The sequence below is a fragment of the Carlito syrichta genome, unplaced genomic scaffold, assembly GCF_000164805.1.
Source record: "Carlito syrichta isolate Samal-C Ts95f unplaced genomic scaffold, Tarsius_syrichta-2.0.1 Scaffold304710, whole genome shotgun sequence".
Taxonomy (NCBI): Eukaryota; Metazoa; Chordata; class Mammalia; order Primates; family Tarsiidae; genus Carlito; species Carlito syrichta.
In genome coordinates, this window is record NW_007248806.1 from 121011 (window position 1) to 148468 (window position 27458).

General features: G+C 36.4%; 1 protein-coding gene across 2 annotated transcripts in view; it reads right to left on the minus strand.

The window, feature by feature from the left end:
* Positions 1 to 27458, minus strand: part of PAPD4 (poly(A) RNA polymerase D4, non-canonical) — an 81888-nt gene that overhangs the window by 28612 nt on the left and 25818 nt on the right. Inside the window, exons 5-10 of one of the 2 annotated variants that reach the window (XM_008060725.2) lie at positions 25310 to 25424; positions 24773 to 24864; positions 22074 to 22140; positions 15570 to 15639; positions 8033 to 8109; positions 7538 to 7666 (exon numbers count right to left, since the gene is read on the minus strand). In XM_008060725.2, the coding sequence (XP_008058916.1) occupies positions 7538 to 7666; positions 8033 to 8109; positions 15570 to 15639; positions 22074 to 22140; positions 24773 to 24864; positions 25310 to 25424 (550 nt within the window). Of the gene's footprint in view, positions 1 to 7537; positions 7667 to 8032; positions 8110 to 15569; positions 15640 to 22073; positions 22153 to 24772; positions 24865 to 25309; positions 25425 to 27458 lie in introns of both variants that reach the window. The other variant, XM_021713746.1, reaches the window with a different exon arrangement.

Consider the following 27458-nt stretch of genomic DNA (forward strand, 5'->3'; position numbering starts at 1 on the left):
GAGTGAGACTCCAACTCAAAAAAAAAAAAAAATTTTGTGCAAAAGAATGATTATCCTCATGTTACCACCATATTTGTTGTCACCTTTCATCATTCAATAGTTCTAAACAAATCTAATCTCATTAAATGAATTAAGAGTATTTACAATATAAGAAATATTTATAAAATACAATATCTTGAGGATGGTAAAATACAATTAATGTATTTTCATAACCCTTAACTGTACCCCACAACACCATAATAAAAAATATTGATTAATAAAAAAATAAAGTATATACAAAGCTGAAAAAATTATATATGTATTTTCAAGAGTTCTTTAAATGTTAGAGACCACATTAGTGCCATATGATGAACTTTATATTTAAGAATCAGGAATACATTCTGTAACACCAAAGAAACTCATTAACAAATAATACTTAATACATTTCAAATTTACTATTTAGCACAAACTTTTAAAAATTACTTTGGGACTACATTAGTATACTTTATGATAAGCTTACACAGTCTTTAACTATAAGGGTATACATTTCTATCACATAATACAAAGTAGAATACTTTAAATTTTCCTTCTGTATCATGCTTCATCCCAAGTTGAAAACTGGAATAAAACAAAATTTCATGATAGTCTACATGTCTTCAACATATGACTAAGGAATATTTGGAGAAAAAACTCACTCATTACTTACCAGAATCACTCTTGGGAAGTAAGGATATACCTTTTTTTTCACCCCCAGAGGCATACAAATGCTCAAAATCCTAGAAGACCCTCCAAGTAAACTCAAGCTCTAGTCACTTTGATTCTAAGGGCCTCTGTATTTGTATACACCTTTTAATAGTTTTCCAATAATTTTGTTTATAATACAGAAGTCAAAATGAAAAATCTTACTAGAAATTAGTTTACTTAAAAACTTGAATTCCTTTCCCATTGACTACTCCAGTAAATTAAAATTACAATAAAACAAAGGACAAAAAAGAGATTAGAGACAATCAGAATAAAGAAATTTTATCTCATTATAGAATTATAACTAGAATGCTAGAAAAGAAAAACAAATATTAGCCACTGGTTGAGAAGCTTTCAATGGACAAAAGAACCTTTAGAACTAGCATTGAAGTTTCTGGAGGCAGAGATATCATTAAGTAAATTCTTTGTTTTACAACAAATTTTACTTATTTGTAAACACTGGTCATTAGAGAAGCAATTAGTATACTGCAGCAATAACAATATCTTGTATAGAAAATGTTATCACATATTCTTACTACTTTTATATTCATATTATTACTGCATATAATAGTTCCATATAACTTTACAAAATATGCATTATGATAATTTTTTAGTCTCAAAGAGTTTAGTAGTTTTTAAAGTGTTTATCTTAAATCCAAAGCCACAAAAATTCTGAAAGAATCTGGTTATTACACCTATTTTAACTTCAGAATTTTGGACTATAAGTTCAATCTTTTAAATTTCTCTCTCAAAAGCAAACTAAAACAAAAGCTCATTACTCCAGTATATGATTAACAGGTAATGCCTTGACTATAGCTCATCTACAAGATTTTATTTCACCTGAAGTTCAGATGAATGACAGCTTGTTGGTCAGGGGCCTATAAATGAATACCCATAAATTTTCCATATTGATTTGTCAAAAGTCAACTATTAAAAGAACAGATCATCAATATGAAGCAACCATTTATTCTGAAAACTCAAGGACAATTTTAAAATATTTACCATACAATCCTGTACCTGGGAATATGGTAACATCCATGAATATCCATTAATGTTATTATTTATAACCAATTGATTTCACCTTTAATGTTAATTCTCCATCTTATATCATCATTAAACTCTCTTCGCAATAGGTTTTTCACTTTATGATTTGATCAGTCATCTTTTTAAGTATATGTAGCCTACTACTAACTACCAAAATTTACTCTAGGAAATGCCTTAGTTAACCTTTCTACATAAAGAGAAGTTGTTTTCTTTCTCTGCTCATGGAAGAAAAGATATTAAAGCATTTAAGAAGTTAAACAAAACTTATAGGTCATTTAATTCAACTATTTATGTTACAGATGAGAATATTAAGGCCAGAGAGGTACAAAAACTTGACCAAAATCACAAAAACGAGTTGTTTCTTTGAGGCAGAGCTGAACTACTCAATACACTCTGCAGACTTTTGTATGCCCTTTTCCCTCACAGTAACGTGATACTGCCAAGAAAAGCAACTATCTATTTTAATCACTTTAATTCCTTCTAGGGAGGAGAAGATTAAATTTGCCAGTATAGAGTTACACATTAGCTCTGAGTAGCCGATGTCCTTCAAGAAAGACCTAGGAGGCCGGGCTCGGTGGCTCAGCCTGTAATCCCCGCACTTTGGGAGGCCGAGGCGAGTGGATTGCCTGAGCCTGAGGGTTCAAGACCAGCCCGGGCAACTTGGTGAGACCTTGTATCTACAATAAAAAAAAATAGCCGGCTGTGGTAGCACAGCTGTAGTTTCGGCTACTCAGAAGGCTGGGGCAGAAGGATCGCTGGAGCCCAGAAGGTCAACCTGGGTTGGCCGTGATGCCACTGCACTCCAGCCTGGGCAAAGGAATGAGACTACAACTCAAAGAAAGACTTAGGAATGGCTAATTATAGTGCCATTAGTTACAAACCACCACAGTAAATGGAAACATTTTGTCAAAAATAAAGTATGTTCAACAAAATCTAAAACCAAACTTAATGAAACCAATAATGATTTCATTACCCTGGCAAAATACTAATGTTTACTTTTTTGTGTTTTTTAGAGAGACAGAGTCTAGCTCTGTCACCCAGGCTGGAGTACAATGGCATGACTGTAGCTCATCGCAGGCTCCAACTCTAAGACTCAAGGAATCCTTCCACCTTAGTCTCCCAGGTAGCTGTGACTACAGGTGCAAGACACTGCACCTGACTAATCATTTTATTTTTATTTTGTGGACATGAGGTCTTGCTATGTTGCCCAGACTGGTCTTAAACTCCTGGCCTTCGACCAATTCTCCCACTTCGGCCTTCCAAAGTGTTAGAATTACAGGTGTGAGCCACCACACAACAGCCTAATATTTAAATTTTTTATTTGTTTTCAAGACCATCTTGGGGCACCTGAAATTAAAGTACATTTTCTAAAGAAGTCGATCAAATTAAAATTTCCAATGTAACCAGTAGGAATGGAGAAATAGATATATATTATTGATGTTCATGTATACTAAATGCTTCAGTCAAATTTAATTTTTAAATCACTACTGAGCCAGGCGCAGTGGCTCACATCTATAATCCCAGCACTTTGGGAGGCCAAGGCAAGCAGACTGACTGAGCCCAGGGTTCAAGACCAGCCTGGGCAACCTGGCAGGACCTTGTCTCTACAATAAATCAAAAACATTAGTCAGGAGTCAAAGCTGCGGTGGCCCTGAGTGTACCACTGCACTCCAGCCTGAGCAACCATGAGACTCTGAACAAATAAATAAATACATAAATAAATAAATCACTACTGAAGCTAAAATATAACTAGACATTGGGTGGTAGTATGTGACTGCTACATCATTTTTTATATTTTGTGTATGTTTTATAAAAATTTTAATAAACATGAATTACAATGAATTACAATCCACAAGAGGACAGGGTTTGCTAAAAGAAAAAATAATATGATTTTGACTGAACTGTAAAACTGGACAAAAATGATTAGTTACATGTAAAGTAGTACCTAAAACAGCCAACATCATGTTTCAAACCCTTTTAGGGAGTACAAATCAATCATCAAACCAAATACATCCAAGACTAGTCAGCAAAAAAAATAAATGTCTTAACATGAGCCTGAAACTTTTGACAATGAAGTTAAAAAAAAAATTCATTTAATTCCATCATTCAAAGGATAGTATGCTCTCTTATTTACTAAATATTATAAAATATCTATAGTAAAGCATAAAGAAAAAAATCCAACTGTCCATAAATGACCCCTGATTAAATTCTGGCACATACCTTTTCAGTATTTGTACACATATAAAAACATAAACTTCATTACTATTTTTAAATAAAATTGGTAACATGGTACATAAGACTTGGTGTTACGAGTATTGTCTTTTATCATTAAATATCTTAAAAACATTATTAGTGGCTATGTAGATTTCATATTTAGCATATATCATAATTAATTTAACCATTCCTCTATTTTAAAAAGCTTAGGTTACTTCTAATCTTCTATTATTTCAATAAACACCATTAAAAAGTCCTATGTGCAAATCTATATATGCATCAATGATTATTGGTATAAATTCCTAGAAAAGAAGTTAGCATTGAATGATAAGAGCATAAATATTGCAACATTACTTTTGACAGTCTCACCAAAAGTATGAGTTTAAATTCCATTCTGTCATTTTTTAAAACCGCCAATTTAAGAGTATTAACCCCCACATCTGTCATACATGTTGCAAATATTTTGCAAATGAATTTTTGATTAAAAAATAGAAACAGAATGTAAGGTTATATTCTCTGTCAAGAATGTAGAATGTCACATTTACCTTAACATAATAACATATGGTAATGTGATAATATGCTTTAATGACAAAGGAGGACAAAGGCTGACATCCTATGAAAGTAATAACATTAATATAAACTCTTTGGTCAAATAATGGCACCCCTCTCCAGAAAAAGGTGGGGTAAAGCTGTGCCTGAAGGTAAAATCCAGACTGTCTTAAGCACTACTCCAACTGACATAAATTTTTAAAAATGAGGGGGGGGAATATGAGAACGCACATTTGCAGACGTGTTTCAGAGGTGGGGAGGGTGTAACAATTATGGGATGTTTGCGAATGGTCTATCCATTATTCAGAAATTCTATGCTTACTTTTTTGATGCATTTATTAATATGCATCACCTTTTGATGAAGTCATGGTAGTAATTAGTAGCAGTTCTTTGACTCTGATATACACACCCTTTACATTTATTCATTTATTCCCAAATTTTGGAATTAAAAGAACTGAACTTGACATGTAATGCTTAGCTACATATACATTTTGAAGCTCTTGCAAGAAAACAAAAGCTGGAAAAATAAAACACATATAAACAATAACACTCTTTGGGTGTGGAAATACATGAGAAAATTTTTTTCTTCTCTCCACTTTAGCGTATTTTCAGGATTTTCCAATGTGCACACACAACTTTAAAATTCAACATGACTTTTTTGGTTGTTGCCCAGGCTGGAGGGCAGTGGCATGCTCACAGCCACCACCGCCTTGACCTGCTGGGCTCAGGCGATCCTTCCACCTCACCTCAGCCTTTCAAGTAACTGGAACTATGGGTATGCGCCACCACACCCGGTTAACTTTTTGTTTTATTGTAGAGATGAAGTTTCATCAAGTTACCCAAAGTGATGTGGAACCCATGGGCTCAGGCAATCCTCTCACCTCAGCCTCCCAAAGTGCTGGGATTACAGGCGTGAGCCACCACGTCCGACAAAAATGAATTTTTTTAAACGTAAAATAATTGTATCTTAATATCACTACATCATAGCTTAAACATAGTAATTCTGAAACAATATAGACAATTCCTGCCAACCCATTTCACCTCTGAACTGCGCTTTTTGAAGGCACTGGTAAACCAATCTTTTCTTCTGTCCCCAACCACTTCTATCCTCCTACTAGTAAAAGTGACTCACTACAAAGAAATTCTGAATTTGGGTGTCATTTCCCCAATCCCTATCCAAAGAAGCCCAATCTCCCTGGAATCACATGTTATACAAAGTTTTAATCCCCAATCATGGTGATTTCTGATCCATGTACCAAGGAAAATGTGCCTTCTCTTTCTCCCAGTTCCCAATCCTCAGTACTAAAAAATCACCTCAATGTTTTAAGCTCCACTGCCTTTGACAAAATTGCTAACATTACCTGTTATCTCTCTCAGAATCTAAATACAAAAAGCACCAAACAATGCAATAAACAAATATTTTTAAATAGGTATTTTCTCAAATGACTGCATTGTCGTAATTAACTAATTTGTTACAGAGTATATTATGCCTTGTTGATAGTGTTCTATCAACAGTTAATTCACATAAAGGTGTTAAGAACATCACATTTTATTAGTAACCCATGAGTTAGTAATTGATATGTTTTGATAGATAACGTGAAAATGTTAAGTTTTACACGCACAAAATGCAAGTTTCAGGAAGAAAATAACTGTTTCTGTATTTTATTCACTGCGTACTCCCAGATCCTAAAGCAATACCTAGCATTTATTTAACAGACATTCAACCAATATTCATGAAACACTTTTTTTGCTCCTATAGGCTGAAACACTTTTTTTGCTCCTATTATTATAATCTTTGAAAATCAAGATTCTAGCCAGGATTGGTGGTTCAGCCTGTAATCCCAGCACTTTGGGAGGTCGAAGCAAGTGGATTGTCTGAGCCCACGGGTTCAGGACCAGCCTGGGCAACTTGACAAGACATCACCTCTACAATAAATTAAAAAATTAGCCGGGCGTGGTAGTGCGCATCTGTAGTTCCAGCTACTTGGAAGACTGAGGCGAAAGGATCACCCGAGCCCAGCAGATCAACGCTGGGGTGGCCATGAATGTGCCACTGCACTGCAGCCAGGGCGATGGAGTGAGACTCCAACTCCAAAAAAAAAGAAAAGAAAAGCAAGATTCTAAACAGTGGAAATATCATCAACACAGAACAGACTTCCTAATAAATGATTTTGTACATTAGCATCAAGTCTTTCACTCAATCTTCATTCTACCAAATATTCGTATGGTCAGTTGGTCAGTTAAGTCACTAAACATCTCAAACCCCTGTTCTAATAACTACAAAACAGTATACGCCTTCATCTTTAATAACTCTTAGTGTCCAGCTGTGTATAAAGTGGTTTAATTTTTACTTCTTGGGCTATATACAAGATTATTAAATATGAAAGTAAATTTCCCGATCAGATCTGGTCAGTGTGTACTATACTTCTAGGGAATTTTCAATATTATAGAAATTATCTCACTTATCTTACAAATTGTCCAAATAAGTGCTCACTTATTGCTGTTTGTCACTATGCATGGGATACAAAATTACAGCTTCTACCAGAAAGGCCTCAGAAACAATGGCTAATCTAAGTGAATTAACAATTTGGGGGCCAATCTGACACAACAGTCCTATAAAGATAAAATCTAGCTTACAGACACTGAAAGCTTCTTTGACCAACAAAAAAATCATTTAATTCCTGTCTTTAATGAAAAATAAAATACATGATAAATAATGCTTGAGCTTATTTTTATAGGCCTTCTGAACATTTGTCTGCCTCAAGACAATGCATCCACAATACAGAGGTGAAAGTTATTTGAATACACAAGTGGCTACACAAAAACTATCAAAAAATAAAAACACAGTTAATTTTTTACATGATGTTTTCTAGAAAATAACATTTTGTTTAAAGCAACAAAATTTAGATTTATGGTCCTTAAAGATCTTTTCAAAACAATGAGAAAACAAAATAATGAAATTTAACTGTCTTTCAGTTTTAAAAATTGGGGAAAACTCCATTATACTTACTTTGTAAATAGTGCAAAACCATCAATACAAGACTATAGCTGCTTAAAGTACCACGACTGGCATCATTTATCTGATGGTGACTGGCCCACTTCTTAATCACCAACACTAATGGACGAACTCGATTTTCAACTGAAAATAAAATTAAAACTTAAAAATGGTACAATATTACAGTTTCTTTGCACGTTTACATCATTTCCCAACCATGCCAAAAATGAGTACTGCCTCCCTGTTTATTAAACACTGTGCTTATCATAAATGTGCCTTCCATTTAAAACGTACCTTAGTTACCTTTTTAAAATTATCAATTATTAAAATGTACTTGATTTATCTATAACTCTGGTAGTACATGTTTTTATTGTAGCAAAATATGCAAATAAAATAAGACATTATACACTTAAACACAACTAAAGAGACGTCATTATTTAAACATTTTAATAAAGTGAATAAAGAAACAACAGAAGCAGATATTTTTTAAAAAATAAACCATAAACTTACGGTATGCATAAGTTCTGAGAAGGAATGTGTTTCTTATTCCAACAATATTGTTTACATTCAAGTCAAACTCCACACAACTATTTAAAGAACAAAATAAAATAAACTTTAGCTCAAGTGCAAACAAACTCCTTCCTAATAACTAAATTAATGTCCATTCATCCAATGATACAAAATAGCATGGGCCCAAAAGCCAGAGGTCTGTTTTTAAAATGAAGCACTAAAGAAATAATTATGAACACATACTTAGTATGTCATTTTAATATGATATGGTATATATTAAAAATATGGGATTACAGTTGAAAGATCAATAATGTACTGGTAAGGCTCTAATTCCTCAAAGAAAAATTTTAATCTTTTGTTTTTTATTAGATGGGGTCTCAATCTGTGGCCCAGAATGGAATGCAGAGGCATGATCATAGTTCACTGCAGCCTCAAACTCTGGAGCTCAAGTGATCTTCCCAAGTACCTGGAACTACAAGCCCACACTACCACATCTAGCTAATTTTACAATTATTTTAGAGTTGGGGTCTCACCACGTTGCCTAGACTGGTCTCTAACTCCTGGGCTTACTCAATGCTCCCACCTCAGCCTCCTAAATCCCTGGAATTACAGGCATGAGCCACCATGCCTGGTTGGAAATTTTTAAATCTTATCATCTTTTCCAGATAAACAAAAACATTTCTGAGCAAGTTATCTCATCAAGTCATATCTTCCCAAACAATATGGAACTATAGCATCATATACTTTAAAACTAACAGGAATAAAAAGCCAAATTAAATACATGGGAAAAAAACAAAAGGTCTGTCTACACATTATATACCCTCTAAAAAGACTGGCAAAATACAATATCATGTCAAATTTAGCTACTGATATCTAAGAGGAGCTATAATACTCAAACACAGAGCAAAAAGGATATTTATTTCAAATCAAAGATAAGCAATTCAACTTGGAAAACAAGAGCGTAATGATGGACTCTAAAAAGAATGGCTAAACGCATAAGCCAAGTGATGACTTTGTATATCAGTCGCACTTATACCCATATAAGGAACAACTTCTGAACACAAATTTTTTTTGGTGAAAAGATCACCAAATTTCTTTCCATAGCTTTTAATTATAAAATGTGAAATTACCACTTCAGTTTTTCCTGCTTGGGGAAACTAAAGAAATCTTACAATCATGCTACTACCAATGTCTATTAATAAAAATGGATAATACTTCAGATATCATACGTATTTGGCTTTGGGAAACATGGAAAAACAGAAATAAATTCTTTAACTGTGTTTGTGTAAGTTCAACAATGAAGTCAGTTTGTACTTCCTCCAAATAACCCCATAGAAAAGAGCAAACACAGAGGCAGTTCCTCAAGACCAGTGCCTCCCTCCTACATCCTCCTCTGTTCAGCTGGCCACAGCACTCCCGCAGCACAGCCACACCACTGCTGCTTGCCACTACCTTGCTACTTCTCAAAGCTGCTGCTGCCCCTGGGGCCAAGACGATTTTTGCATTTGGGGTTTTTTTTTACTTTATACATAAACCACACTAAAATATCTTTTAATAAGTAAAAGCACTTTTAGATACAGGGAATTCTAATGAGACTGGCATAGTTAAGACCAAAAACATAAAGCAGACATTGCTACTTTATCTTCCGTCCTTGCTTTTAAGAGGCCAATGAACACAATAAAAAATGTTGATGCATCATAAGTACCTATTTCAAGGCACTGCTAAGCACTAAGATATCAAAGTAGAAGAAAGGTTTCTTCTGGACAATTATGTACCTACATTTATCTGCTGTCATGTATTTACTAATTGTATAGCTGGAACCAAAATACATGAGAAATGGACTGCTGTTCTCTTGCAGGGGACTTTTAGTGGTGTGTAACCCTGGACTCTTGTCAATCTCTACATGTTCTGAGTTACTAACAGGAGTATGGGAATGTAAATACAACCTCTGACAAAGCACACACAGCACGGGTGAGTTAAATACAAAAATTATCTGTGTCCACTAGTGGTACCACTTCTCCAAGCTCATAGAATTTATGGACACCTTCCTCTTCATCCTGCACAAAAACCACCACCAGATCAAAATCCTGCATGTCTACCATCATGATATCTGGTGGTCTGTCATGAACTGGGTTCCCTGCAGCCACTCTGATTTTGGTGCCACACTTAACAGACCATGTATTCGTATAATGGTCTGTTGTCTGTCCCTTCCATGCATAGGTGCCTCTGGCGGAAAAAGAACATCTCTCTGAGATATACAACAATATATATCTCTCTGAGATATACAACAATTATGGAGACTAGCTGTGGGGTCTTCGGGCCATGTATATTCTCTCACAGCTGGTTGTTGTTTCCTCATCAGATACATGATTTCCCTGACTGCTGTCTTCACAAACTTCTACATTCACACCTACAACAGGAAGCAGGCCTCCTGGAGTAAAGACTGCCTGAAGGAACACAAGAATAGGTCCACTGCTTCTATGAATGAACACAGTTTTTCTTCCCTGGAAAACAATATGAAGCCAAGGAAGCTGAAGAAGGACTGAGTAGAAGAGTTCAAAACCTCTAAACCACATTATCTATAAATAAATAAATAGAGAAAATAAAATAAAAAACACTTAGAAACTAATCTGGAATTAAAAACTTTTCCAAAAATATGCATGCAGGACTTTAAAAATATCAACAGTACTTGCCTCAAATACTACTTCAGGAAATACTAAAAATGTAATCCTCAACATAGAGAAATTACATACACAAAATGCTTATTTATATTAGCTAAAAACTAGAGACAAACCAAATGTTCAAACATAGGGGAATGATTAAGTTAATGACAATTTTACTATGAAGTCATTAAAAATGATGCTGTAGAACAATATTTAATGACATAAGCAAATGTTTATGACACATAGTTAAGCCAAGAAGTATGATTTCAGGCCAGGTGGGGTGGCTCACCTCTGTAATCCCAGCACTTTGGAGGGGGCTGAGGTGGAGACTCACTTGAGTCCAGGAGTTCAAGACTAGCCTTCGAAACACAGTGAGGCTTTGTCTCTACAAAATTTCAAAACATTAGCCAGGAATGGTAGTGCTCGCCTGCAGTCCCAGCAACATAGGAAAGCTGAGGAAGAAGGATAGCCTAAACCCAGAAGACAAGAGGCTGCAGTGAGCCATGATCATGCCACCAAACTCCAACCTAGGGGACAGAGCAAGACTCTAACTCAAAAAAAAGTATGATTTTAGTTTTACTTTTAAAAACTCTTATACATTCATATGCATAGAAAAGAGACGAAAAGGTTTACAGCAAAATTTTAATATCAGTTATCTGTGGATGTCAGGAGTGGAGGTTTTGCGGTTTTTTAAAAATAGTTTTTGTACAGAGAAGAATTACGAAGTGGTGCTCAAAAAGAATACTTAACAACATAAAATGTTTGTATAACAATCTTAGAAAAAGAATAAAACTGGCCAGGTGTGGTGGTTCATTCAGATGATCCCACACTTTCAGAGTCTGAGAAGGGAGAACCAGCTGAGCTCAGGAGTTCAAGTCCAGCCGAGGCAACACGGTGAAACCTTCTCACTACAAAAAAAGTTTTAATACTTGGCCAGGCATAGTGGCACATGGCTGTAGTCCCAACTACCCAGGAGGCTGAGGCAGAAGGATCACCTGAGTTCAGGAGGTCAAGGATTCAGTGAGCCGTGATCATGCCACTGCACTCTACCCTGGGTGACAGAGACCTTGACTCAAAAAAAAAAAAAGCCGGGCTCAGTGGCTCAGCCTGTAATCCCACGCCTTTGGGAGGCTGAGGTGAGTGGATTGCCTGAGCCCGCGGGTTCGAGACCCGCCTGGGCAGGCGAGACCTCATCTCTATAATAAATCAAAAAATCAGCAGGGCGTGGTAGCGCATGCCTGTAATTCTGGCTACTTGGAAGGCTGAGGTGGAAGGATTACCGGAGCCCAGCAGGTCAAGGCTGCGGTGGCTGGGAGCGGCCACTGCACTCCAGTCTGGGCGACAGAGTGAGACTCCAACTCAAAAAAAAAAAAAAAAAAAAAAAAGAATAAAATTTTTTGTAATATGACTAACACCATATATTATTAAAATTTACTATAATTGCCTAATATAACTTTATGTTTTACTCATATTTACATCTTTGTGGTTTATGAAACTTTTAACACTACTTACATGGCAGAAATTTAATAAATTTTATGGATGAATAGATGAATGAAGGAACACTTGAGTCAGGCATTAGGGTTTGTTTAAAATATATACAAGGGAGGACCCAAAAAATAACCTGGAATTTATTTATAAAAAACTACATATTTATTCTTATATATTTAAACTTTAGCCATCTTCAAAGTACTCTCAATTTGATGCAATAAACCTATCGAGGTGCTTTTTTCACTGCTCAAAGGTTTTTGAACTCAACAATTTTGATACCCTTTAGCGCTTCTATTTGTTTCACCTCTTCCACATTGCCAAAATGCTTCCCTTTGAGGACTTTTCTCATCCATTGGGGGAAAAAAAAGTCACTCAGGGTAAAATTGAATGAATAGGGAGGATGGGGCATGAGGGTCATGCTATTTTTGGTCGAAACTGCTTAACACTCAGTTCGGGGTGGGCAGACGCGTTTAAATCACCCATCATGAAATACGCATGAAATGAGCAAATGCATTGAAAAAATCTCCAAAAAAAATTTCACTGAAGCTAAACACAGCTCCCATAATACCACCCGGTACACTGATGCAAATGGGTCCCTACAGCCCTTAACTAGTGGGGGAAGCCTGTACTACAAGGGGCTCGCCCTCCAGAAAATAATTCTGGTTTCTTTTGGGTCCTTCCCTCCTCACATATTCAGTCAATTCTCGTTATTCATAGTAGTTGCATTCCATAAAGTTGCTGCAAACATTCTGGGGTAAGCACAGCGTTAGGTTTCTGCAAGCCTGGTCACATTTTCATTAACTGATCAATACATAACCTTATTTTATGTTGTATCTCTACTTAAAGATATCTTAAGTATATGACTAATTCAATCACAGTGACATCATGGCCAAGAGCACTCTAAAACATGCCTGAACAAAGCCTATCTAACACATTATTTTTCTCCATAGGGCACATACAGCCTTCTTGCACTTGGAAACACCAAACAGTACCTCAGAGCAATGTCTGGGGGCCACTCTAAACAATGAGAATGCACCAAAATGTCAAAAACATGGTACTCTCTAGACTATGTGGAAGACATCTGTTTATAGTATGAAGCTGAAACAAAAAGGCAGAGTGTCACCTTATTCTACCTCAGCAGGTAACATGGTATTGGGCGATTCAAAATTTCGCCACTCTGTGTACAAGGTCTGACAATTAAGTTCACAAACTCATCCTAGAAAACATGCTACATACCTCATTGCTGAATATCACTATGGTCACCTCCGAAGTACTCCCCTTGGGAAGCTATGCACCGACTCCAGCCACCTAGTCCACCCATCAAAGCAATTTTGGAACTCCTTTTCTGGAATGGCCTTCAGAGCTGTCGTTGTATTACCCTTGATGTCCTGAATGTCATCAAAATGTCTTCCTTTCAATATTTCTTTTATCTTCGGGTAAAGAAAAAAGTCACTGGAGGCCATATCAAGTGAGTAGGGAAGGTGTTCCAATACAGTTATTTGTTTAACGGCTAAAAACTCCCTCAGACAGTGCAGTATGAGCTGATGCACTGTCATGATGCAAGAGCTTCTTTGGGACCATTTTTGCATACATCTTTCTCATGCCAAGATTTTCAGTTATATTTTCCTAACTGCTTCTCTATCGATGTTTATTTGGTCTGCTAAGCTTCTCACAGTCAGCCGGCGAGTTTGATGCACAATTTGATGAATTTTTACAATGTTTTCATCAATTCTGCTCATTACTGGCCATCCTGACCTCTCTTCATCAGTGACTCTTTCTCTCCTCAGAAAAACGTCTAATCCATTTGTACACTGCCATTTTCTATATGGCATTATCCCCATAAACTTGGACTAACAAGTCCCTGATTTCACTTCCATTCTTGCTAAGTTTAACAAGAAATGTAATGTGCGTTTGCTGCTCTAATTCAAGCTCTGACATTCTCACGATAGCACATAAAAACATGCAACAACAATAATGAATGCTACTCAGCAAGACACCACCACCCGCTGACACAAACACAGCTGTGAGACACTGATTTATCAAGGTCATGAAACCTTTATGAGTTGTTTGGACAGTGCTGCCAATATAAGCACACGGTGGCAAGTTCATGAACTTAATTGTCAGACCTAGTATATCCACCAATGACCACTAAAGTATACAAATATTGATGTCGAGCATTACAGACAAATTTCAGCAAGTAGGCAAATTCACAAATATAGACTCCATAGATAATAAGGACTCTGTGTGTGTGTGTGTGTGTATAATTTTAGAACTGCTTTTGTAAAACTGGATTTATTTGTCAGTATATTTTGCTGTATTTCTTTTATATCTATTACTCTAGGTATTATACCTATCTTTCACTAAATTGAAACATAGTGTGTTTAATCATAATTGCATTTACAACAGCATCCTTGCTATTACTACAAATCAAATTTCATTAAGATATGTTCTTGGCCAGGTAGGTGCCTCACACCTGTAATCCCAGCACTTTGGAAGGCCAAAGGAAGAGGATCACTTGATCCCAGGAGTTCGAGACCAGCCTAGGAAACACAGTGAGACCTCCTTTCTACAAAAATACAAAAATTAGCCAGGCATGGTGGCATGCACTTATAGTTCCAGCTACTCAAGGGGCTGAAGTGGAACGATCACTTGAATCCAGCACGAGAGGCTGCAGTGAACTACAATCACGCCACTGCACTACAGTCTAGGTGACAGAGTGAGACACTGTCTCATATGAGAAAAAAAAAGGAAAAATGGTATGTTCTTGAGAATGCATTACACTTTCAAAAGGCAAGAGATCATATAATCTAAGATATAAATAAATAAATATAATAAATATATATTCTTTAAATTGGATAGTCTGAGCTGGGCACAATGACTAAAGTATGTAATCTCAGCACTTTGGGAGACCAAGGTGGGAAGACTGCTTCAGCCCAGGAGTTCAAGACCAGCTTGGGCAACATAGTAAGACGTCTCTACAAAAAAAAATTTTTTTTAATTAGTTGGGCATGTTGGTGTGCACCTGTAGTTCCAGCAACTTGGGAGGCACAGGTGAAAGGATTGCTTGAGCCCAGGAGTTTGAGGCTGTGTTGAGACATGATCATGCCATGCACTCCAGCCTGGGCAACAAAGTAAGACTCCAACTCAACAAATAAATACATAAATAAGTTGGATAATCTGGAATACTAAAAATGTCAAATAGATTAGCAGAGTACAGTAAAGCATGAGAAAGAAGAGCTCAGAACATTTTAAAAAATAATTTCAAACATCATCTGATTTAGAAAAACTGAGAAGATATTATGCTACATTTCTTAATTTTCTGCATCAGATGGATACCTAAAAATGATCTAAAGCAAATCAAAAAAGAAAGTTCAGTAATTACTTACCTGACTTTATCCCTGAACTTCACAATTGGCACTTTTGCTCGAATCAGCTGAGGTCTCTCAATGTAGCCAGCTGAAGAAGAAAAGATAATGCAAATATCTGCAAATGCTTCTCAAATTCAAAGCATTCCGATGCATATTTTTAAAACAATATTAAGCTAAATTGCATTCCAATGCATATTTTTAAAACAATATTAAAATAAAATAATTTAAGAAAATGTTGTCTTTGAAAGAGAAAGCAAAAAAGTGAGGGCATTACCAAATTCTTCTAGATTTAAGATGACCAATATGAGGCAGCTAGAGTGTTTCTCCAATAAAGTATACCAAGAGTTTTCTCAGCACCCAGAGAGGAAAAGGACCAGCAGCATGCCCCACAACTCATGAAAGAAGTGATAATCACCACGAAGTACAAAGAAGATAAAAATCAATCAATCTGGGTTGGAACTAGCCAGACTCCTTTGGATCACGATACAGACTACCAGCAGCCACTAGATAAAATGGAGAAGGTAAATGACGGGAATTCAGGAGTACTGTGCTCCTGTCACAGACTTGGAGAGCCCTCAGGCCTTGCAGGACTCCAGACCCTCATGGGGGCCTTATCCATAGTCATGTTCTCTTGAGGTCCACATAGAGAAGTGTAGGAAAAAAGAAAGCCCTGAAAGCTCTAGCCACCATATATCCCAGGATCTCAACAATTTGAGGGGAATGACAGCAGCTTTCTAGCGGACCTGGGAGAGGATGGACCCCAAGGGCAAACTTCTTAGGGGCAGAGTTCCAGGCTGGAGCAGACTGCTGCTGTAAGAAGCCCTCAGGCCCTGTGGTTGGCTGCACTTTGACATTCAGAATGCTTACTGCCTAAGGCCAAGGCAAGAACTCAGTGGGAGTGGTTGCCATAGCAACCTTGACTCCCCTTAATTCTCCTGCACCTGACCTACACAACAGCACTACCTGAGTCACAGGGGATTCCTCCTAACCTTCACTGGGGTAGTCAAGAATGTACATACTTGGGATGCTTAAGCTACTTCTCCCTCCACACCTCCCACTCCCCTTGAAGGCTGAAAAATGGCAGAGAATTTGAGTAATCTCAGAATTCTGCCCTCTGCCTGGGCACTTCCTTGGAGCAACATTCACCAAGGAGAAAGCTCACAGCCACCATTGCAGCTGGCTTTCTCCCACAAGCGCCACCTCCTGGTCAACAGCACAGCTCATCACATAGGATATCATTCCCCAGTTTTAGGAAAGGCCAGATACCAAGCCCCAGTTAATCCACCTTCACTCAGTGTCACTCTGGACACTCAGGATGCTGTGAGCCAGTGCAGGTACCCAGCACAAAACTGCCACAGCTGGCAAATGAGAAACTCACCACACAAGACTATATAGTACATAACCAAGGGAACCCTACAGTGCCTACATCAGTCCCCTGCCAACCTCAAATAAGAATAGTCTACCCAAATGAAAAGGAAGCAAAAAAATAACTCTTACAACATGAAAAAACAAGAGTTCCCCAACACCCCCAAAAGACCACTCTAATTCTTTAGCAATGGACCCTAACCAAAATGAAATCTTTGACATTTCAGACATAGAATTCAATAAGCTTATTATAATAAAATTTCTCAGTGAGTTTCAGAAAAAAGTTGAAAGTTAACAAATAAATTTTTTAAATAATTCAAGATGTGAATAAAAAATTCTCCAAAGAGATAGACACCTTAAAAAAAAAACCAAGCAGAAATTCTAGAAATAAAAAGAGCATTTAGCAAAGTAGAAAACGCAGTGGAAAATTTCGACAGTAGACTAAAACAAGAAGAAAGGACTTCAGAACTTAAAGTCAAAGCTTTCAAATTAACCCAGACAACAATAAAGAAACAAGACAATAATAAAGAATCAAGAGAGTGGAACAAAGCCTCCAAAAAAATGTGGGATTATGTAAAACATCCCAACCTAAGAATCCTAAGTGTTCCTGAGGAAGAAGAGAAAGCAAGAGGTTTGGAAAATCTATCTGAGGGAATAATGGGAGAAAACTTCCCTAGCCTTGCCAGAGATTTAAACATCCAGATACAAGAAGCCCAAAGAACCCCCAGTAGATTCATCACAAAAAGGTAATCCCCAAGACATATAATCATCAAGTTATGCAAAGTTAACATGAAAGAAAGAATTTTAAAAGCAGTAAAACAAAAACATCAAATAACAAACACAAACCTATCAGCCTAATAGCAGACTTCTCTGAAGAAACTCTAAGAGCTGGAAGGGATTGGGGCCCCATCTTCAATTTCCTCAAACAGAATAATAATCAGTCAAGGATTCTGTATCCTATAAAACTCAGTTTCATTAACGAAGGAAAAATAAAGAATTTCTCAGATATCTGCTGCCTTTAAGAGACCTGCTTAATACAAACTCCTATAGAGTCAAGGTAAAAGGGTGGGGAAAAAATTTTTATGTAAGCAGAAACCAAGAAGAGCAGGAATAGTCATTTATTCTCCTATCACATAAAAAACTTTAAATTAATAACAGTAAAAACAGACAAAGATGGCTATTACATAATAATAAAGAGATCAATCCAACAAGAAGGCATAACAATTTTAAAATATGCCCCTAACACTAGAGCCACCAGCTTTATAAAACAAATTCTACTAGACCTAAATATAGAGACAGGCAGCAATATAATAATATTGAGAGACACTTCATGGACAGCAACAGAAAGATCACCAATGCAGAAAGTCAACAACGAAACACTGGAGCTAAACTGGACCCTAGAGCAAATGAAACTAACAGATATCTATACAGAACACTTCTCTCCAAAACTACAGAATATACATTTTTCTCACCAGCACATAGAACATTCTCCAAGAAAAGACCATACAGTGGGCCACAAATCAAGTCTCAACGAATTTTTTAAAAACAGAAATTATATCAAGCATCTTCTCAGACCACAGTGAAATAAAACTAAAAATAAACTCCAAAAAGAACTTGTGAAACCAAATGAAAACATAGAAGTTAAACATTTTGCTCCTGAATAATTCTTGGGTCAACAATGAAATCAAAATGGAAATTTAAAAATTCTCAAAACAAATAACAACAACAAAACAAGTTGTTAAAACCTCTGGGACACAGCCATAGTTGTGCTCAGAGGAAAATTTATAGCACAGAAGAACTACATTAATAAGATTAGTAAAATCTAATGTCCCACCTCAACAAACAGGGAAAACACAAACCAAACCCAAGCTAGAAACAAAGAAATAAAATCAGCAGAACTAAATAAAATTGAAATGTAAAATAAATACATAGGATCAATGAAACAAAAAGTTGGTTCTTTGAAAAAATAAACAAAACTGATAGACTTCCTACTAGATTAATTAAGAAACAGAGATTCAAATTAGCTTAATCAGAACTAAAAATGAAGATATCACAACTGATATGATGGAAATTCAAAAGATCATCAGAGATTATTCTGAATAACCCCAAGCAAATAAACTAGGCAATCTGGAGGAAATGAATAAATTACTGGAAACATACAGTCCCTCAATCATGAATCAGGATGAAACAGAAACCCTGTACAGACCAATAACAAGTAGTGAGATTGTAGCAGTAATTTAAAATCTTCCAACAAAAAAAAAGTCCAGGATCTGATGGACTCACAGCCAAAATCACCAGACTTTCAAAGAACTGCTACCAATTTTACTGAAGCTGTTCTTTAAGACTGAAAAGAAGGGAATTCTCTTTAACTCATTCAATGGAGCCAGTATCAATCTGATACCAAAGTCAGGAAAAGACACAACCACAACAACAAAAAATATAGACCCATATCCCTTATAAACATAGACACAAAGATCCTAAACAAAATAATAGCAAACTGAATTCAACAGCCCATTAAAAAAAAAAAAGTCCATTATGATCATGGGTTTTATCCCAGGGATGCAAGAGTAGCTTAACATATACAAGTCAATAAACATAATCCACTACATAAACAGAATTAAAAACAAAAATCATATGATCATATCAATAGCTGCAGAAAAAGCATTTGATAAAATCCAGCATCCCTTCATAATAAAAACCTTCAGCAAAATAGACAGAGAAAACATTCCTCAAAATAATAAAAGTCATATGTAAAAAACCCACAGCTAATGCCATCCTCAATGGAGAAAGGCTGAAGGTATCCCCCTCAGAACTGGAGCAAGGTAAGGATACCCACATTCACCATTCCTATTCAGCACAGTACTGGAAGTCCAAGCAAGAGCAATCAGACAAGAGAAAGAAATAGAGTATCCAAACTGGGAAAGAAGTCAAACTATTTCTGTAAGCCAATGATACGCTCTTATACCAAGTGAAACCCAAAGACTCCTCCAAAAGACTCCTGGACTTGATAAATAAATTTGGTAAAATTTCAGGATATAAAATCAACACACACAATTCAGTAGAACTGCTATTCACCAAGCTGAGAATATCGACAAAGTTGAGAATCAAACCAAGAACTCAATTCCATTTAAGACAGCTTCCAAAAAACTAAAATACCAAGGAATATATTTAACCAAGGAGGTGAAGGTTCTCTACAAGAACTACAAAACACTGATGAATTAAATCATAGCAAATAACACAAATGGAGAAGCATTCCATCATCATGGATTGGAAGAACCAACATTGTTAAAATGACCGGACTACCCAAAGTACCCCCTAAAGCAATTGAAGTAAATTTTAAAAATTTAAATTAAAAACAACTAAAAAAAATAACTCTAATACCATAGGTATTATTACAATACCATTTACAAGGACTTATACTAAGGTTGTTTTCAGAAATGTGCTCTTATATCTAACAGTATCTATGAAGAAGTTAGAGCATTTAAGAGTGAAAACATATCTAGTCTAGCAGCAGGGACGTAACTAATCTCTGGTATAACACATAGTAATACATTACGATAGCCACAGAAATCATATTTGCAAAGAGTAAACCTCAGCGAGGTTTAATGAAAAATAAGTTTAGCAGTTAAAACTTTAAGAAATAAGTACAAGTTCTGACACTAACAAACTATAATCCAGGCAAGTTACTAAGCCCATTGGTCACCAGTCTCCTAACTATTAAAAATAATAACTAAAAGAAAAAAAAAGTATTCATGAGAATTAGATGATCTTTAAAGTCTCTTTCATTTTTAATATTTTATATTAAATAAAATGGCTAATAATAGCTACTAAAATTAATAGCTAATTCTGGTAGCCACAGAAATGTTTACTAAGTGTCTTAGATGTGGAAATGCTTTAAAACATGATACATGGGAACTGGGACACATTCAAATAAGTTTGATCTCTACAAGAGAAAAATACATACATATGTGTTTTTTATTATCAAATTTTAATTGTAGAATGTTAGGAAAATAAATGTATAAAAAGGAAATTCTGCAATAGCGATTAAATATCCACATAAAGTATGAATTACTCCTTTATTTTAGATATAAAAACTTAAGTCCACTGAAATAAACTACTTGATTTATTTCTTGTACTATAGACATAAGTTGTTTAAATACAGTAGCATATTACTTGACTTTATATTTCCCAGCTCACAGCCTAGCACATAATGTGTATCTATTAAACAAATGAACAGATGTCTTCCCAAAATCACAGTAGTATAACTTCAACTTTCCACAACATTCTGCAGAAGTTCAAAAGAAATTATTTGAGTCCGGGCTTGGTGGCTCAGCCTGTAATCCCGTGCTTTGGGAGGCCGAGGTGAGTGAATTGCCTGAGCCCGTGGGTTCGAGACCCGCCTGGGCAACTTAGCAAGACCTCATCTCTACAATAAATCAAAAAAATTAGCCGGGTGTGGTAGCACGCGCCTGTAGTTCCAGCTACTTGGAAGACTGAGGCGGAAGGATTGCCGGAGCCCAGCGGGTTGAGGCTGCGGTGGCCAGGAGTGGCCACTGAACTCCAGTCTAGGGGACCGAATGAGACTCCAACTCAAAAAAAAAAGAAATTATTTGAGATTGTTAAACATGTGGATTAAAATGTGTCTAAAGTCAACTTATTCCAAGAGTGAAAACTCACAATAGCATAGCCTAAGTCAACAATTTTGTTTTTTGTTGCAATAAGACATTTGGGCCCCATGTTGAGTGACCACATCTTTAAAACAAGTAAAAATGCATATAAAAGGTAAAATTCTCTTTCCCTCATCTAAAGGATTTTATTTGTATCAATCTTTTGGCTTTTCACAGGTACTTTGCATTACAGCTATTTATAGTCATGCCTTAATTTCCCTAACAATCTTTTAAGAAAAATAACTGAAACTTATATATCTTTGAATCCCCCACCGCAGTCAGTGGGATATTTTACAGTAAGTCCAATAAAGAATTCCTAATTAAATAGTCACTCTTCTTTTTAATCAAAACTTAAAAGAAATTCATTTGGAATAAAAGATCCACATTATACCCATCCTGACCAGAATAAACAATTCTTACCAGAAGATAAAGTGAGAGACATTCTAAATAAAGTTATGTCAGATGACATATGAAAGCATGTAAGACTTACAAAGTCTAGTACAGAAGTGTTTATGGACTAAGGTGAGTATATGCCGTGCTTCAGTCTTCTGATTTACCTGAAAAAAACACTGAAAAGTTAAAAATAAAGTGCTTCTTCATTATCTTTCTAAGCTTAATGCTTCATTTTCTTAAATTATCTCAACAAAAAGAAAACTTACAAGGTTTACTTTTCTTTGGAGTTACTTTTCAATATATACTAACCCTTTGCACTTGGATGTCCCCTCTGAAGGGACATTGTAAATCTAGCAAACCACTTGGAGGTCCCCTCTCAGGGGACACAAAGTGATTGCTGGTGATTATACAGGACAAACTTATACAAGCACAAATTTTTCAAAAATGTATGTTTCCTTGTAATTTTCCATTCAAAAACAATGAAAAACTTATGTCCCATTTGAAATTTGTCCAGCTTCTGATCGAGCAACTGAGAAATGGCTTTCAGAAACCACAAGTAAACATTCCACATCATCTTTGAACAACAGACTGAACATTAAACTACATATTATGAATGTGGAAGGAAGAAAATGAGATTGCATTGTCTGACCAAATAGAAAAATACCAAGAGGAAGACAAATTACTATTGCACAACATGTATCAATGAACCTGTAATGCACGTCGGTAAATGTTTCACACATTACCATGTTAGAAAAAAATATATAAAAATTTTTTGTCATAAATAAGTTCCTAAATGTCAAAATTCCATTATAAGTCAAATATCATTACAATAAAAAAATTGGTTCCAATGCTGTACTATTTAACATAAGTGATTAATATAAGTGATTTGTTTTTTACTATTTCATTAAAATATGCAGTTGAGTTACTGGTAGGTGATCCATGAGATGTCTCCAAGTGCAAAGGGCTAAATAGCATGATAGAAAACAGTCAACCTTTAATTACCTATCTAAAAAGCATTAGCTATCTTTCACATTTACATTTCTAAATCATTTCCTGATTTTAAACTTCAAAGCACAATTTTTAAAGAAATTCTGAAATAACCATATGTCCTTTTTCCTTCAGCACAAATATATTTTAAAAAGCAACTTCCAACAAAAATAAACAGAATTTTAACTTTCTGTAACATGTGTTGTTACCCCATACAGATAGTGAGCTGCTTAAGGATAGGTTCATATTATGCTGGATTCGTTTGAATATAAGCTATGACAACCTGATTTAAGCACATGAATAAGACCAGAGGATTGGACTACTGGGATGTACTTCAATGTAATCTAATTGTATTAAAAAGTTTTAATTAAAATTCTTGCATTCTCCTCTGTATTTATAATTTGAGGTTTGTAAAAACTTTTCTTTCATATGAATTCAAAGCCTAGAAAAATACTATTCTTCTTGGAATAAATTTTTTTCTGGTTTGCAATAACTAGAAGTCATTTTTTCTTTAGTAGAATACTATGAATAGTAAAAATATACGTTATCACTCAATAGATCTTTGAATTGTTAAAGATGCGAAACACGATAAGGCATATTAAAATTACAGTGAACTTAATCCTTGGCAGTTCAGAAGAAACTTCAGCATCTTAAAGAGACTGCTTCAGGACAACTTAATGAACACCAACTGTGGTAGTATTAAGGAATATAGAGGGGCATGAATTAACAGGAAATTTAAGTAAACATAACACAGGTTGAGAATCTCTACTTCAAAAATCTGAAACACTCCAAAATCTGAAACTTTTGAATGCTGACATGATGCTCAAAGGAAGTGTTCATTGGAGCACTTCAGATTTTGGGTTAGGAATGTTCAGCCAGTAAGTATAATGTAGATTCCAAAATGCAAAACACTCTGGTCCCAAGTATTTCAGATAAGGAATTCTCAACCTGTACTAAATAATACAATATGGTTGGTTGCAAAAGAAAAAAGAAGAGAAAGTCAAGATGCCAGAAAAAATACATTAAATTTAATAAATCACAAAAACCGTATTTTAAATTTCAGCAAAATTCTTTTTTTGAAAATAAGAATCCCAAACCTCATAGCATTTTCAGGGGGTAATGAAAAAGATTTAAAACAGAATCACTGGGAATTCAAATAGAAAGGAAATATATCAAGAAGCTATTATTGCCACACACTCTTCTTCTTTGCTGCATCCTGTTAACATATTCAACCCAACGATGCTTCAAATCAGAGGCAGAGTTCTTCAAAAACACAGAGTAAAACCATCTCACTTTAAAAACTTAGAACTAAACCATGTATACTGGCTCACACCTGGGAGGACTGCTTGAGGTCAGGAGTTTGAGACAAGCCTGGACAACATGGTGTGAGACTCAGTCTCTACAAAAAATAAAAACAATTATCCTGGCATGGCAGCATGTCTTATCGTGTCAGCTGCCTGGGAGGCTGAGGCAGGGTGACTGCTTGAGCCCAGGAGTTCAAGACTGCAGTGAGTTAAGATCACACCACTGCACATCCAGCCTAAGTGACAGAGCGAGACCCTGTCTTTAGGGAAAAAAAAAAAAAAACTTAAAACAAACTAAGGCTGTGATTCCTATTACACTAATCCTGCATGTGCCTTAAAAGAAAAACAAGAATTTTCCTGGGTTTCCTAGAATTATGGTAAACAGAAGATCCAAAGAAGTAATTACAACAAAGCAAGTTCTTTTTTTTCCTCAGTAACTTTTATATAAAACTTCTTAACTGACTTAACGTGAGAAACACTTGGAATAAATAAATGTCTTACTTACTGGTTCCTCCTTAACAACTAGGCATAAATCACCATCACTGCTCCGGGTACCAAATCCGTTTAAAGAGGACCCAACCAAAAACAGTCTGCTTTCTAGAAAAACAGAAGAAAATTATCAGATTATTTAAAATTTAAAACAAGTGCACTGGTCCTGCGTCTATTTAAAAAGAAAAAAAGAGGGCCAGGCTTGGTGGCTCAGCCTATAACCCCAGCACTTTGGGAGGCCAAGACAAGTGGACTGCCTGATCCCACAGGTTTTGCGACCAGCCTGGGCAACTTGGTGGGATCGCATCTCTACAATAAAAATCAAAAAATTAGCCGGGCGTGGTAGTGCATGCCTGTAGTTCGGTTACTTGGAAGGCTGAGGTAGAAGGATCGCTGGAGCCCAGCAGGTCGACGATGGGGTGGCCGTGAATGTGCCACTGCACTCTAACCTGGGCTACAGAGTGAGACTCTAACTCAAAAAAAAAAAAAAAAAAGATAAACATTAAAATAGAAATGTATATACATAAAGGGCATATAAAATAGGGAAACATACGTGGAAATAACAGCTGAATTTCTCTCTGCAGCTGTGTTCGACAGAGTTCTTTCTTCTTTAAATCATTTATTTGCTGCTGACATGTTTCAAATAATTCCAGTATCTGCTGACTCAACTTGAATCCACCACAAAAAAAAAGTAAAAGTTATGTTCAGAAATGAAAAATTACCATAAGTATTAACCAATTCTACGGAAAATATTTTAGAAATAAACATATTTTAACTACTTAAAACTCTCCAATACAAAGCTATTATTATTTAATACAGTGGGATGGTTTTAAAAAGTACACATAGGCCAGGCATGGTGGCTCACGCCTAAAATCCCAGCACTTTGGGAGGCTAAGTGGACAACTTGGCAAAACCTCAATTCTACAATAAATCAAAAAAAATAGCCAGGCATGGTGGCACTTGCCTCAGTTCTAGCTACTTAGAAGGCTGAGGCAGAAGGATCACCTTAGCCCAGCAGGTTGAGGCTGCCATGAGAGTGCCACTGCACTCCAACCTGGGTGACAGAGTGAGACTCCAACTCAAAAATAAGAAAAAGTACATATAAATTTTACAAAGTAAAATATCACTCACAAGTGACAGAAAAGTACAGTCACAGATAAGTAAGTCCCCTACATATGAACAAGTTCCATTCCAAGAGCATGTTTGTAAATCCTATTTGTTAATAAGTCCAATGGAGTTATTAGCCTAGGTATCCAACTAAGACAATCAGTTATATAGTACTGTAGTGTAATAGGTTTAAAATACTTTTTACACAAATAACACATAAAAAACAAACACAAAATTTTTTTTAAATTTTATCTTCCAGTACAGTACCTTGAAAGTACAGTACAAGAACTGGCATACAGCGACTGGCATTGAGGGAACGGGCAAGAAGAGGAATGAGAGTCGTGGGAGATGGTAGAGCTGAAGGATCATCAGCAATAGGAGACAGAGGGCAAGTTGCAATTTCACTCATACCGGACGCTGATGGTCAGCTTCTAGTGCCATCAACTCAATTCTATTCACCCTCTTGAAAAAACCATGTGCAGCCGGGTTCAGTGGCTCAGCCTGTAATCCCAGCACTTTGGGAGGCTGAGATGAGTGGATTGCCTGAGCCTGCGGGTTCATGACCCGCCTGGGCAACTTGGAGAGACCTCATCTCTACAATAAATAAAAATTAGCTGGGTGTGGTAGCACACGCCTGTAGTTCCAAGCTACTTGGAAGGCTGAGGTGGAAGGATCGCTGGAGCCCAGCAGGTCGAGGCTGCAGTGGCCGGGAGCGGCCACTGCACTCCAGTCTGGGTGACAGACAGAGACTCCAACTCAAAAAAAAAAGAAAAGAAAAACCCATGTTCACATCTTTGAAAGTTTGCAACTTGAAGGCTCATAGGGGACTTACTGTAATCCATAATGAGTATAATCCACGGGTAAGCAAACTACAACCCTTGGTCACTGTTTTTGCATGGTTCATAAGCAAAGAATGGTTTTTATATTTTTTAAGGATTATAAAACAAGCAGGCCGGGCACAGTGGCTCAAGCCTGTAATCCCAGCACTTTGGGAGGTCAAGGCAAGAGGATTGTCTGAGTCCAGGAGACCAGCCTAGGCAACTTGGTGAGACCTCATCTCTACAATAAATTTTAAAAAATAAGCCAGACATGGTAGCACATGCCTGTAGTTCCAGCTACGTGGAAGGATGAGGTGTGGAAGGATCGCCTGAACTCAGCAGGTCGAGGCTGCGGTGGCTGTGAGTATGCCACTGCACTCTAGCTTGGGTGACAAAGTGAGACTCTGACTCAAAAAAAAAAAACAAGCAAATAAGAATATGTAAAATAAGCCATATATGAGTGACAAAGCCTAAAAAATTTACTATCTGGCCCTAAAGAACTTTGCTCAACCTCTGGTATTCACACCCATGAATATTAAATATAACAGACTTTCAGAATTCCCTGGTCTTCTATGCTCATGAAAGTCACCCTCCAAGCCGGGCTCGGTGGCTCAGCCTGTAATCCCGTGCCTTTGGGAGGCTGAGGTAAGTGGATTGCCTGAGTCCGCGGGTTCGAGACCCGACTGGGCAGCGAGACCTCATCTCTACAATAAATCAAAAAATCAGCCGGGCGTGGTAGCACACGCCTGTAGTTCCGGCTACTTGGAAGGCTGAGGC